This window comes from Panthera pardus, unplaced genomic scaffold (assembly GCF_024362965.1).
Source record: "Panthera pardus isolate Hobbes unplaced genomic scaffold, ASM2436296v1 HiC_scaffold_16, whole genome shotgun sequence".
Lineage (NCBI taxonomy): Eukaryota > Metazoa > Chordata > Mammalia > Carnivora > Felidae > Panthera > Panthera pardus.
In genome coordinates, this window is record NW_026526721.1 from 11,917,973 (window position 1) to 11,932,040 (window position 14,068).

General features: G+C 45.6%; 1 protein-coding gene across 2 annotated transcripts in view; it reads right to left on the bottom strand.

Annotated features, from left to right (window-relative positions):
- Window positions 1-14,068, bottom strand: part of IFNAR2 (interferon alpha and beta receptor subunit 2) — a 30,651-nt gene that overhangs the window by 13,894 nt on the left and 2,689 nt on the right. The window contains exons 2-7 of one of the 2 annotated variants that reach the window (XM_019420221.2): window positions 9,482-9,589; window positions 8,273-8,360; window positions 7,194-7,235; window positions 5,178-5,301; window positions 3,191-3,363; window positions 536-696 (exon numbers count right to left, since the gene is read on the bottom strand). In XM_019420221.2, the coding sequence (XP_019275766.1) occupies window positions 536-696; window positions 3,191-3,363; window positions 5,178-5,301; window positions 7,194-7,235; window positions 8,273-8,327 (555 nt within the window). In that variant the 5' untranslated portion in view covers window positions 8,328-8,360; window positions 9,482-9,589. The remainder of the gene's footprint in view (window positions 1-535; window positions 697-3,190; window positions 3,364-5,177; window positions 5,302-7,193; window positions 7,236-8,272; window positions 8,361-9,481; window positions 9,590-14,068) is intronic. The other variant, XM_019420223.2, reaches the window with a different exon arrangement.

Below are 14,068 nucleotides of genomic sequence, written 5' to 3' on the forward strand. Positions count from 1 at the left end.
TCTCCTGTCCCAGTTACTCCATACCAGCTCCCTGCCCTGATTCTCCAATCTACTGGGTCCACTCCAGCCTCAGGACCTCTGCTTCCTGTGCCCTCTGCCTGACACGCCCCTGCCCCTGGTGACTTGTGGGCTGGTACTTGCAAGGGTTTCTAATCGGCAAAGGGCTATGCACATGTCAGCTGCTGTTCCGGGAGGGCCCACTTCCACTCATCCCAGCACCCTGGAATTTCGCCCTAGTGTGCTGAAATTAGCCTGTTCTCTTTGTCCACACCACATTCCTTCCCTGTGTGCCCCTCGATGTTGCGCATGTGGCCTCTTCTTTGAAAGAAGACCACACTGCTAGGCTAAGTCAACGTATTTCCACAATGAATGAACTATAGAGACTTCTTTGCTTTAAAGTCAGACCCCGCGGATTCAGACCCTTGAGGCTCAATTGCTCAAATCATTACAAATGTCTTTTTCCTTGTTTTGTTTTGTTTTTAAGAAGACGGTCAAATATATTCACTGCCAGCTCAGAACTATTTCAGCCACTCACCTTCTTAACAATCTTCCCTGACTGTTCTTCGATGACGAGCGGTAAGTAATACTGTAAGATCTCGCCATTCAGTATCTTGGGAATGACTGGTGGAAATTTCACTATTACGTTGATGTGGTTGGTAGAGCCAACAATATCAAAGTCCGGTGGTTCCAAAGACACTGTGGAGAAAACGAAACCAGAAACAAACCCCAATGATGTCAGCCAATGACTGCATCGCAGCAACGCTCCCGTGGCTGTAATACAACCTGACCTCTTGACAACCATCTTCTCTCTAACCTACGGTCTTAGGTGAGGCATGGGTTGTATTCTTTTTTTTTTTTATTGGTGAAAAACTGAGACTAAAAGCGATGTGATTTCCTTACTATTACCACAAGAAACGGAAGGTTCCAGGATGGAAGTCAGGCCTTTCGGAATTTTCAGCCTGTATTCTAAACAAAATGACTTCTTATCATATCACAGTAACAATGATACCCAACCATTGGAGAAATATCAGAAAATACAGTAGGCAAGTGTCCCTGAATGTGGTTAATCGTGTTTTGTCTATATCGTATCAGCGTAAATATATACACACACGTATATAAACTGAACTAGTGCATACACACACACACACACACACACACACACACACACACAATCTCATCTAAAATTAAATCATTCTTACCTATAGCTTTGCATGGTATATATTTCACTTAACTCAATTCACAAACATATCCATGCATATTTGTCTACATCAAGGGGTGGAAAATGGGCCTGTGGGCTGGAGTTTTGCACAGCCTGCCAGTTCAGAATGGTTTTTATATTTTAAAGGGTTGTGGGGCGCCTGGGTGGCTTCGTTGGTTAAGCCTAACTCTTGATTTTGGCTCAGGTCATGATCTCACGAGCCATGAGTTTGGGAGCCCCAGCACTGGGCTCCAGGCTGACGGCGTGGAGCCTACTGGGGATTCTCTCTCTCCCCCTTTCTCTCTTCCTATCAGCTGCTTGCTCTCTCTCTCTCTCTCTCTCTCTCTCTCAAAATAAATAAATAAATAAATAAATAAACTTACAAAATAATAAAAGGGTGGTAAAACAACTGAAGAAGGACAGCTGATATGGTGTATGATATGTGGCCCGTAAAGTCTAAAGTATTTCTTTTCTGGCCTTTACAGAAAGTTGGCTGACCCTGGATCTTCATCGTTAACTTTTTAGGGGTGACTCTATTCCACTAAGCATCTGGCTGCACTATGATTTAACTGATCTGTTGCTTTGATTAATTTTTTTTTAACGTTTATTGATTTTTTATTTATTTATTTATTTATTTTAATTTTTTTTTCAATGTTTTTTATTTATTATTTTTGGGACAGAGAGAGACAGAGCATGAACGGGGGAGGGGCAGAGAGAGAGGGAGACACAGAATCTGAAACAGGCTCCAGGCTCTGAGCGGTCAGCACAGAGCCCGACATGGGGCTTGAACCCACGGACCACGAGATCATGACCTGAGCCCAAGTCGGCCGCTTAACCAACTGAGCCACCCAGGCGCCCCGATCTGTTGCTTTGAATATTTAGATTGTCTCTACATTTTCTGAATAGACCCACTGTGTCAATGAGCATTCTTAGAGCTAAATCATTACATTTGTCCACAATTATTTCTGTAGGACAAACCATTAAAGAGGAACTCTGGATGAGAGCAGGGACACGGCAAGATTTGAATACATCCTGCTGCAGATTTTCAGATATTCAAAGTACACTCTCCGCATTTCCCCTAAGCCTGGGTATTTACATGTGTTTGACGTTTACCATTTTGAGTCTTGACAAATGACGTCTCATCCTTACTTTAATATACTTTCTGTAATCGTCTGAGCGCCACGATCTATAAGTTGTGCTTTTCTTTCTTTCCTTTTCTGGACGCACACGTAAACACACACACACACACAAATCCAGGGAATCTCGTCAGCACCTGAGTTGTCTGCGACAGTGGGATTCGGTTATTGTCACTTTGCTAAGCACGTATGTGTGAACGCACATCCACACAGCCTTTAACAGGGAGCTGAAACCAAATCTTTCTCTTGGAAACAGGTTGCAAATGAGGACATCGAAGAAGAGCTGGAGTCTGGCCGAGGGCCACCAGCAGCCACCCTGGAGCTGTTTAACACAAGTGCCACAGGGAGCTGCCTCCAGTCATTGGGAAAGAAAGATAGGCAGACCCACTCTCGGGCTCCGGTCTCCGAGTGCCCCGGGTGCACATGTGTTTTGGGAACTAACATAGATAAGAACTATTGGGTTATGATCTGGGGGAGGGGGTACCGTATTAAGGAAAACATTGGCCCGAAGAGTTGGGACAGCTCAGATACAGGCCTTCTGGACCTCCCGGCCTACTTCCTGTCAGGTTGTGACAGGAAATGAACCGGAACAAACCAACCATTGCTGCCGGAACGCCTGCCTTAGACAGGCAGTGAGGAATCGCCGGCAAAGGACAGATCATCGTCCCACTTTTTGGATAAGAAAACCAAGGCTCCGAGAAGCAAACACTTCACAGGTCCAGGGCCGCGAAGGGGCAAGGCCAGCTGGTAAACATAGCCCTGAGTTTGAGACACCTCTGCAGACCTATGTCACGGGAAAGCAAATAATGGTGATCTTGATGATGATGATGAAAATGATAAGCAGAGATGAACTCACCGTGTGTTGCCAGGAAGAAATCGCTGATACAGCTGACCAGCATTGTGTTTCCTCTGAATCCATCAACTCTGGGGATGTATGTCTCTGGCAGGACTTCCCACACATCGGTTAGGTCGCAAAATGATGCTGTGATATTTGAACAGTGCTCCACGATCTTCATATCGTCTGGTTTACTTTGAAAGGAAAAGACATGAGACAAGGCAAACTTTAGTATTTATGTGACGGAGATTCCGTTAACTGCATGCCTCACTTCCTCATTTCTTTACGTCTCTGCTCAAGCATCACCGTATCAGGTCGCCTGCCCTAACCACCTTATTTAAAATGCAACACTTTGGAAGATGCCTGGGTAGTTCAGTCGGTTAAGCGTCCGCCTTCCCCTCAGGTCATGATCTCACGGGATCGTGGGTTCGAGCCCTGCGTCAGGCTCTGTGCTGACAGCTCAGAGCCTGCAGCCTGCTTCAGACTCTGTGTCTTCCTCTCCCTCTGCCCCTCCCCTGCTTGTACTCTGTCTTTCTCCCTCTCCCTCTCTCTCAAAGATAAACATTAAAAAAATTAAAATAAAAAATATATATATATAAAATAAAATGGAACACCTAGGGGCGCCTGGGTGGCTCAGTCAGTTGAGTATCTGACTCTTAGTTTCAGCTCAGGTAATGATCTCATAGTTCATGAGTTCAAGTCCCGCATCAGGCTCTGCACTGACAGCACAGAGACTGCTTGGGATTCTCTCTCTCTCTCTGTTTTTCCCCCTGCTTGTGCCACTAGTTCTCTCAAAATAAATAAATAAGCCTAAAAAAAAAAAAAAAAAAAAGGAACACCTTACCCCATCATGTCCACCCCCTCTCTCGCTTGTCTTCATGTTCCTGCATTCCTTTACCATCACCTACCACATTATATCTTTATTTGTTTTTTTGGTATTTCTGTCTATTTTCCGAATGTCTGCTCTAGGCTCCAGGAGACCAAGGGCTTTGGTTCATGGTTGGTCCCCTCGCAATGTAGTCGGTGCTCAGTAAATATTTGCCGGGTGAATAAATGAGCAAACGTTACACTTTCATGACAGAAGTCCCAGATCTCTCTGCCCCTACAAGACCATCAGGAGTGTCCTCCCTGAGACACATTCTCTCTCCAGCTGAAGATCACATGGTCCAGGCCTAAATCAGCCTGTTCTATAGGGACAACACAGATGTCTGATTTCTCGAGCCTCAGAAGGGTAAGTAGGTGATACACGTGACCACCTAACGCAGAGAGAAACTAAGACTTTGGCAGGCACCAGAGAAACTCACAAGAGGCCTTCCATGGGCCAGTCAGTGGTAGTAACAGCTGTTAGCCAGATAAACAGCAAACAAAAGAACGCAGCTACTAGATCAAAGTGACAACTTATAAGGGTGATGTCAGACGTCGGAAAAAGAGAGCCATAGAAGGCTCCCTCCATTATGTCATTAATCTCTGCAGCAACCTATAAGTAGGATACTGAGCTCAGAGAAGCCGAGCTCTGTGCCTGAAGGTCACGGCTGATTAGTGATTAAGCCAGACCGTGGACCTGGTCTGGGCCAGGCAGCTCTCTGATGTGCCACCGCCCGCCCGCCCCGCCCCCCACCACTGAGTAAGGAAAAGTGAACAACACATTGATATGGTCACCAGATCTTTGGACTCCTGTCCTCAGAAAACAGTGCTTTTAAACATTCAGACTTACTGAGTCAGAGAAATAATTATAAAAACCATACGCCGTAATTATTTTGCGTCTGAGGCTTTGACCTGTAGAAATGGTTATAAATACAAGTTTTGTTAGAAGTGGTTTTGGAATATGACAGTATTCAGCTTAATTAAAAATGGACTTGTGTCTTGTCTTTGGACTTTTAAAGCTCTGAATACAAACCAGAGAGAGGAGGAGAGAGAGGCTTTATCACAAGATGACGACTCTTCCCCACTCCCCAATTAGTAGAAAGATAAGACCTTTAGCAAGAAAAAAATTAAGCGTCAAACCAACCTCATGACTGTGTACCATAACGTATAGTGAGTTGGTGCAATCGAATGGTTTTTTAATTCCCATGACAAGATAAGCCGGAAGCTGCGAAATGTCACCTTTAAAGTGCAAGATTCGTCTGACAAATCTAAAGGAAACAGGAGAAAAAAAAAGAAAAAGAAAAAGAAAAAGAAACGGTGAATCTGGAACTCAAGGTATAGCTTGGCTCCTATCCCATCCGTTCCTTGGGATTTGGAGCCCACACTCCCAGCACAGAAGCCCCAGGGGCCTTGGAACCACAGGAAGGAAATGGTTCTGGTGGACATGAAAAATAAAGTCATATAACTAATTGACGAACAACGCATTGTTAGGGCAGGCAAGCTTAGGATGCAGGAACTCGGCACTGTGCAAGCAGAATTTCGGCTCACGCTTAATTATCATGGACTCTCAGTGGCCCGCTGAATCAAAATGATCTATGTTATCCTGTCCCGGGCCACCTCATTCTCTCAACTCCACTCCACCTCTTTCTGCAGTCCCCTAAGCAGCTCGCTCAGCCCTCTGCCTGCCTTCCCTCCACTGAATCTCCCACCGCACTTGTCCCCCAGTCATGGAAGGAAGGGACAGATAAATGTATGCCTAGACTGGCCCTTTCCAGGCATTGAATCTGGGCAGCAATGCTGAAGTGGGTGCTGTTAAGAGACTCATCCTACAAACCGTAAGGCTGAGAGTTGGGTTATACAATATTATGCAGCTGGGAAGAGGCAGCGGTAAATGAGACTCTGAAGCTATACCTGTCGGGCACCTGGGTGGCTCAGTCGGGTTAAGTGTCCAACTTTGGCTCAGGTCAAGATCTCACAGTGTGTGAATTCGAGCCCCATATTGGGCTCTCTGCTGTCAGTACCTGCTTTGGATCCTCTGTCCCCCTCCCCCTCTCTCCCGCCCCCACTCCCGCTTGCTCTCTCTCTCTCTCTCTCTCAAAAATAAATAAAAACATTAAAAAAAAAATAAAGCTATAGTTGTCAAATCCTGTTTAAATGCAAGTCTTTTTTTTTTTTTTTTTTTCCAAATTCACTTTTTATGATTCTTGAAGCTTCCAGTAGTTAGGACCTAGGGCCTTTGCTTCTTGACTTCGAACTCTTCGTCCTCTGTGCTCATCACAAGGTTGGATATATAGTTAATGCACAGTGAGATTATGGGGGCGGATTTATATATGTAGGCAAGGTGTTTAGTTCAAAAAAATTATTTTCCTTTACCTGGCACCAGATAACAGGTGTAAGAATGCAAATTAAAGGGAAATTATGTCCGGGTTGTTTTTTGTTTGGCATAGTCTGTCTCCTCAATCTTCGATGAAGGGGCTTTAAGTTGAAAATTCCTTTAAAAATGTTTTTAAAGATTTTATTAAAGATTTTATTCTTAAGTAATCTATACACCCAACGTGGAGCTCGAACTCACGACCCTGAGATCCAGAGTCACACGCTCTGCTGACTGAGCCAGCCAGGCACCCCTGAAAATTCTTTTAAGGAGTCTTAAAATGATCTCTGGTGTGGGGCACGTGGGTGGCTCAGTCGGTTACCGGTCTGACTCTCGATGTCGGCTCAGGTTGACCTTGCAGGTCATGGTCCCCTGGGTGGTGATCTCGCGGTTCGTGGGTTTGAGCCCTGAGTGGGGTTCTGTGCTGACAAGGTGGAGTCTGCTTGGGATTCTCTTTCTCTTCCTCTCTTTCTGCCCCTCCCCTGCTCACAGGCACTCTCTCTTCCACTGAACGTAAATAAACAAACATTAAAAAAAATAAATAAAATGATCTCTGGTGTTAATTTCTTATAAGAGTTTCGAGAGACAAATGAGAAAACGTGGCTACTGTTGGCTCCTTTGACAGAGAAAAGGAGAGTATTTGAGAAAATCTGGGAAAAAGGATCCAGACAAAAATGGGCAACAGATCTGGGATCAGAAATCAAGCTCCCCGCATTTTAGACTTCTGAATGGTCACCCCAATCCTCTGTCCCTTACACGAAATTCAGCCAAGCCAAGAAAATCTCTTACCAGGCCACGCCGATACCACACCAACCATGAGGCCGATATATACTAGGAAGAAGAAAAAAATATTAGACCAGCAAAAATACTCTCTCCAGGCTCAATTTGTAATTATTGCTCTGGGTCTGTCATTCTTTTGTACACACGGCTTAATTAACGTTGGATTGCGACATCCATGTGTTAAGAAAAAAAATGCTCCAGTAAAGGGTTCTTAGAAGGTCACTGTTTGTATCAGCAGCACATGGCCCAAGGCTTTCAACCTGAGTGAATCCAAAATAAGCTCTGTTTGGGAGCTGGTGCTAATTCCAGGGCTGGTTGGTTGAGAGAATGTCCCGAGAAGCATTTACCTGCCTGGAAAAAGTCTCAGAATATGAATTCACAGGCATGTTGTTGGTTAAGAAACGTTAAAGGTAAAGGTGTTTGCCAAGGGTGGTGTAGGAGGCGTAGGAAGAAAACTGATGGGATTTGGGGGCCCTCATTTGTTTTCGGGATGACACAGTGACTTGGGAGGGGAGGGGTTGCAGGCATTTTTAGGACGCGGAGGCCAAGGAGGTTACACGCCCCCGTGCCTGGGCCGTCTGCTCAGGGGAGAAATATACCGCCCATGGATCCCCTACCTATGAGCTATGGAACAGACGACACGGTGAGAGTGAAATAGAATCAAAAGAAAGGTGGAGAAAAAGTGGACCAGGATGACAGAGAGAGAAAAAAAAATCAACGATAGAAACACGGAAGCCAAAGTTCAGGAATGACTTCTCGGTCTGGTGACATGGTAGGAGATAAGGGGTTTGGCCTCCTCCTAAGTATGGGAGTCGAGTGATAAACCCCTCCCTGGATTAGAATGAGGGTATTAAGAGAAATTGCTCTTGAGGTTGCTCACGAGGATATTCTCCGTCACTGTGGAGCCTGAAGTCACTCTTAGTTAGTTGTTTGTTTTCCTACCTACGTTCCATTTGGCTCTTGGCACCGGATGGGCTGATACTGGGCCCCTCATCGGGGAAAGCCGTTTGCTACCCCCAGCAGGGCTCCGGGTGGTGGGGTGGCTGCTGGCTTGGCCCTAGGAGCACTGGGACAAAAGTGACACTTACCCATGGGATACAAATCACGGGGTCTAATCCAGGAAGTATTCTGGCTCCAAAGCATCTTTGGTATCAAGTCTTTTCTTTCCTTTCACATCTGAAAGGAAACAGATATCAGGTGATCCAAATGCTGAAGTGTTTACTTAAATTACAAAAGATAAAAAAGGACAAAGACAGGACAACGTGGGAGGAACAGGAATTTTCCTGTTCCAGGCTTCCTCTGCCTTCCCAGGAGCTGGACCTGGGACCAGTTCCCTATCTAGCTCTGGGAGAAGTTTTAAATTTAATTTTTGAATGGGCGACAGAGTTACTCGCTTCCAAAAATACACAAAAGCAAAGAGCAAAAGGTCTTGATTCCTTCAGAAAACTACTTCTATTAATTTTTTGGTGAGTCCTTCACATCTTTATGTATAAGCAAAACCAAATATATATTATTTCTCCTTCTTGTTTAAAAATGTTTTATTTTTTTTTAATTTTTTTTTCAACGTTTTTTATTTATTTTTGGGACAGAGAGAGACAGAGCATGAACGGGGGAGGGGCAGAGAGAGAGGGAGACACAGAATCGGAAACAGGCTCCAGGCTCCGAGCCATCAGCCCAGAGCCTGATGCGGGGCTCGAACTCACGGACCGCGAGATCGTGACCTGGCTGAAGTCGGACGCTTAACCGACTGTGCCACCCAGGTGCCCCTAAAAATGTTTTATTTTTGAGAGAGAGAGAGAAGAGGGAGAAACAGAGCATGGGGGGGGGGGGGGCGGGGCGGAGGCAGAGAGAGAGGGAGACACAGAGTCTGAGGCAGGCTCCAGGCTCTGAGATGTCAGACAGAGAGAGCTAGCGGGGGGAGGGGCAGAGAGAGAAGGAGAGAGAACCAACCCCAAGCAGGCTCCATGCTGTCAGCATGAAGCCTGATGGGGGGCTCAAACTCACAAACAGTTGAGAACACGACCTGAGCCAAAACCAAGAGTTGGATGCCTAACTGACTGAGCCACCCAGGCGCCCCTAGGTGTTCCATTTTATTTTATTTTATTTTAATTTTTTTAATGTTTACTTTTGAGAGAGAGAGAGAGAAAGACGGAGTGCAAGCAGGGGAGGGGCAGAAGGAGAGGAAGACACAGAATCCCAAGTTCACGCATTAGTTTCATGCATTCGTTTCTGAGTTGTCTGTTTTCAGATTTAAAGGTATTTTCTTTCTCGGCATCCGCATTGTGAGTCCTAGTTACCTTCTCTGCCTCAGGGCTTTTGTCTCCATCCAAGCAACTGCGCCCCATAGGTTCTGGGTGTCCTGTCCTCCCAACACTTGTAGCAGGCATCAAGCCCCCGTGCTGAAACTGGAAAAGGGCCACGGGGCGGCAGACCTGAGTTCAAGCTCAAAACATGAAAAAGTCCTCTCGACTATGAGGTAACAGGTCCCATCCGGGTATTCTACAGGAATCCGAGAGATTCCAAGTCAAAGATGCCTTCCCTGCTGCAGACTCCCCCACCCATGAGCTATCTAGGCTCCTCTGCTTACAACCTGTCCCACAAGACTGCACCCGTTTAGAGTGTCTACAGGGATCTTTGAGACACAAGACGTCATCTCCCACCATTACTCCCCGAAGGAGGGCCTGCAGGGCTGTGGACACTCCCTAGAAGCTGGCCGCAGCTAGAGTGTAGAATGCCACAGGGGGGTGGGGGGGGGGGGGACGGGACTCCCTTACACTTGAACATCTGCCCTGCGGCTTCTCAACCCTCTGTCTTTGCCTGACGGTACGTCTTCACCTTTGTTCTACATCTGTGGAACATTCGGGTTTATTCAATGGCTGAGACACACACACACACACACACAATTACACAATTAGAAGTCCTCACCCCCTGTGGGCCAGGGGATGTCGCCTCCCCTTTATTCCTGATGGCCCATACTCTACTTCCAACCCAATGTCTAGTAACTAGATTTCCTGCTTGCTTGGAAAATCTCATTTCCTGTCTTGGCATCCTGTCTGGGGTTGTTAATGAGGTGCCTTAAACCTCTCCCTGACTACAAATCAGCTTTCTAGAGCAAAGCTGTTGCCATTAGGAAGGGCTGGCTTTGCTCTTCCCCCATCTCTGTGCCCAGGTCCTACACGAAAAAGGGTCCACCCTCGGTTTACTGCTCTCCAATGGCTGCCTTGAAATTCTTAATAATTGTAGCGTTGAACTTATGTTTTGGTAGTGAAGTCTGATGGGCCATTGGACACATGGTGAGTTTGTAGTCTCAGCTCACGCTTGGTCTCACCCCCTGCCCCCCGCCGCCTCTGGACGCTGGGCACCATTGATGCCCTTCGTGTGGGGTGGCAGCTGGGTCACACTGTTGGAAAGTCCCACGTTGCACTGACGCCCTCCTGGTGTGTAAGCAGACAGAGAAGGGGCCAGGCAGAGTGGAATTTGCTCCTGCGCCAGGCTGGCAGGGCCCTGCTTTGCCCAGGGCGGTGGGGGGGGGGGGGGCGACTAGCTGGACTGGGGGTGGTAAGCATCTAGGTCAGCCTTGATCAGGTACCTAGCATGTCCAGGGGCAGAGGTTTAAAGACCTTTGGGCATTGCCAGTGAGCTATGGGTTGAGATAGCAGGTCCTTGGGAAGGAGAGATTCAGGGCTGGACTTCCCAGAGCCCACCCCAGGCTGGAGTGCAGGGCGGGTAGCAGAGAGCGATCCTGGCAACCTTCAGGCCCAAGTGCATGTGTGCCCAGAGTCGCAAGGGGCAGAGTGGCATCGGGCACCTGCAGGGAGCCTCACTGGCCCTGACGGTAACCCAGGGAATGCTTCTTGGGCTGTGTGCCTGGGGGGGACCTCTCTTCTCCTTGCCACCCTCCCTCGTCTGGCTTGAGTTTGCTTCTCCTGGCTAGTTCGAGGTACCCTCTCAAAATGTGCTTGAGTTGCCAATTGTGTAATTCGGTGACTCCCCACATGAACTAAACGCGCTTACGTTTGCATTTAGATCTGTGCGTTTGCACCATACAAAGCAGAAAGGTTGAAGCTCCTGCTGATAATTTCAAATTTTATTTATTTTTTTACTCAGGACGACATTTAAATGGCAAATACCAAAGTGACCAGTTGAGAGGCAGAGAAGGTGGAAGAAAAGAAAAAGCTTTGTATTTTAATGCCTTCGTGATGCTTCTTGCTTTTTAAACACGTGGGCCCTGCATTTTTATTTTGCTCTGGCCCCTGCAAATTCTGTGGCCAGCCCCGTCTGTAGCTCACTGTCACCTAACAAGGCATCAAGCAAGTGTCGCAGGTTGAATTCAAGGCTGTCATCAGCCTTTCTAGGTTTCCCTGGAAATCACTGTCCCCTGCAAGCCAGCTCTGGGTGCGGCTCGCCCAGAGCAACCCTTGCCTCTGACATGTCAACAAACACTGCTGACTTCCAGGGCCCCTTCTCTGAATTCCAGCTCCTCCTAGGCAGAGACAGACAGACAGACAGACAGCTCCCACGGAACTTGCTGCCTCAGTCTCCTGAAGGAGAACATAACGGTCTTTTCTTCTATCTGGCCTGACGCCTGGTATATCATTGGTCGTCAGGGAGTCATGAATGAACTGAATTCAGAAATACTACGCAAACACAATTACATAATTTTTTTCCTGGAAATCAGGGGAAAAAAACCCCAAAAAAGCACAAAGAAGAAAGTAACAATCATCCTTATTTCTACCACCCAGCATGAACCACTGTTAGCATCTTGGCATGTTGGTTTCCAGTTTATTTTTCAAACGTCTTTCTTGTTTCTGTAAAATTTCTTTTCTGTGCTCATTAAGAAACATTAAAAATAATGTATGAAAGTGCAAATTCCAGCATCCAGATGTTTCCATCATTAAGTTTAGGTGAACATAATCCCAGACATCTTTCTATGCGCATGTGCGTGTGTGGGCGCGCACACACACACACACACACACACACACACACACACACATACACACACACACATTTCTGTCTAAATTTAATTGTACTTGGAACAAAACTGAAGGAAAGACCGAAGGGATGGTTGAAATTTAAATTATTCTCTTCTGTAAGACAGAGTAATTTCCTAAAATATTCTTCTAAGGTTTAGAAAAAACAGTTATGGAAGACATTGGGAAGTTAGGATATCATATGTTCCCAGCACTGCTTACTATGTTTTTATATTTAAAAAAAAATCCTTATTTATTTTTGAGAGAGAGAGACAGAGCGCGAGCAGGCAAGGGCAGAGAGAGAAGACACAGAATCCAAAGCAGGCTCCAGGCTCTGAGCTGTCAGCACAGAGCCTGATGTGGGGCTTGAACTCACAAACTGTGAGATCATGACCTGCGCTGAAGTCAAATGCTTAACTGAGTCACCCAGGCGCCCCCAGCACTGTTTACTATTAAACCGTATTTATTGATCCATGCTTTCAAAGATGAGAATGTTGCTACTCTCTTTTTTCCTCCCATCTGCCTCCCCTATTTCCTTATTCCTATTGTTATTTTTTTTTTTTTGCTTTATTGTTTTTTGTGTCTAGATTTATATAACGATCACATTTTTTTCTACCTACAATTTCCAAACATGTCTGGTATTAATTCTACATTTAGATCAATACTCACCAACAGTCCTTTTGAGCGTGAGTTCTCTACGTCTGGGGTCTTTAGTTTGATTTATTTCTTAACTTGTTATTTGCTGGATTTTTCTAATCCAGTAGTCCCTCCCTCCCCCAAAGAGAGCTCACTGGGTCTTGAATTCCCTTTGCTCTTTTATATTTGAGAAGGCCTGCCTATTGATTACCTTGAGTGACATCTAAGCTGGATGAAAATACCCTCCTGGGGACAGTCTCCTCCATTTAGAATGTTTCTCTCAGAACCATCATATTCTGGAATTTAGCACTAGAACGTCTGAGGCCAGCTTGATTTGGCTTGCCCTTCTTTTATTTACTTTTTCTTCCTGGATTCCTAAAAGAATTCTTTTTTTTTTTTTTAATTGAAATCACTAAAGATATCTTGGGGCTCAGCATTCCCATATGAATATTTGGAAAATGGCAATTTCCTGAAAAAATGTTCTTTTGACCTACAGGCCATTTTTTCTTCATTTCAAGAAAAGTTCTTTTAACTTACTTTTATTTGCATCTTCTGTCCCATTTGCTGGTTTCTGTATGACAGGGATCCCAATTATCCGAATGTTTGACTGTGCTTTTTTTTAATTTCCACATGGAGATTCTTCCTAATTGACTTGATCTTTTTCTTTTCATTTGCATTCATTGGGCTTAAATCAAACCTTTCCTCTATTAAAAATGTCTTTATTTTCAAAAGTATCCTGTTCTTTCTTCTTATTTCTTCTGCAATTATGTTTCTAGGGTGCTCAAATTATCTGCTTAAGTTTGCAACTCCGTCTCCATCACATTTTAAAATATTCTAACCTTTGAGTTTATTTTACTGAATTCGTATTTTTACCAACTCGTAGGATATAAGGCTATTGGAAACAATTTTTTACCAATCTAGGAGTAATATTATTTTTTTAGTAAGACTCCTTGCGGGCTATGTTTTTGTTTTTGTTTTTGTTTTTCCCTTCCTTTTTAGCCAGCCACCACACCCCACTTCTGTTCACCTTGCTGGTACTTAGATGGCTTTGTCACCGGTTACTGTGATAGAGTGGACTGAAATTTTAACCTCCTTGCCTTCCACACCAGATTCGAGTTTGTTCTGTAAAGACCGGGCAGTTTCTAGAGCCCCAAGGCCTGACGCTGGGATGGGGGAGGTGAGGTAGGGCCTCCCTCTGGTGGGGGTGGGGGGATGGGGAGGTGAGGCAGGGCCAACCACAGGGTCCTCGGAATGGTTTTGCTTCTGGCACTGCTTTTC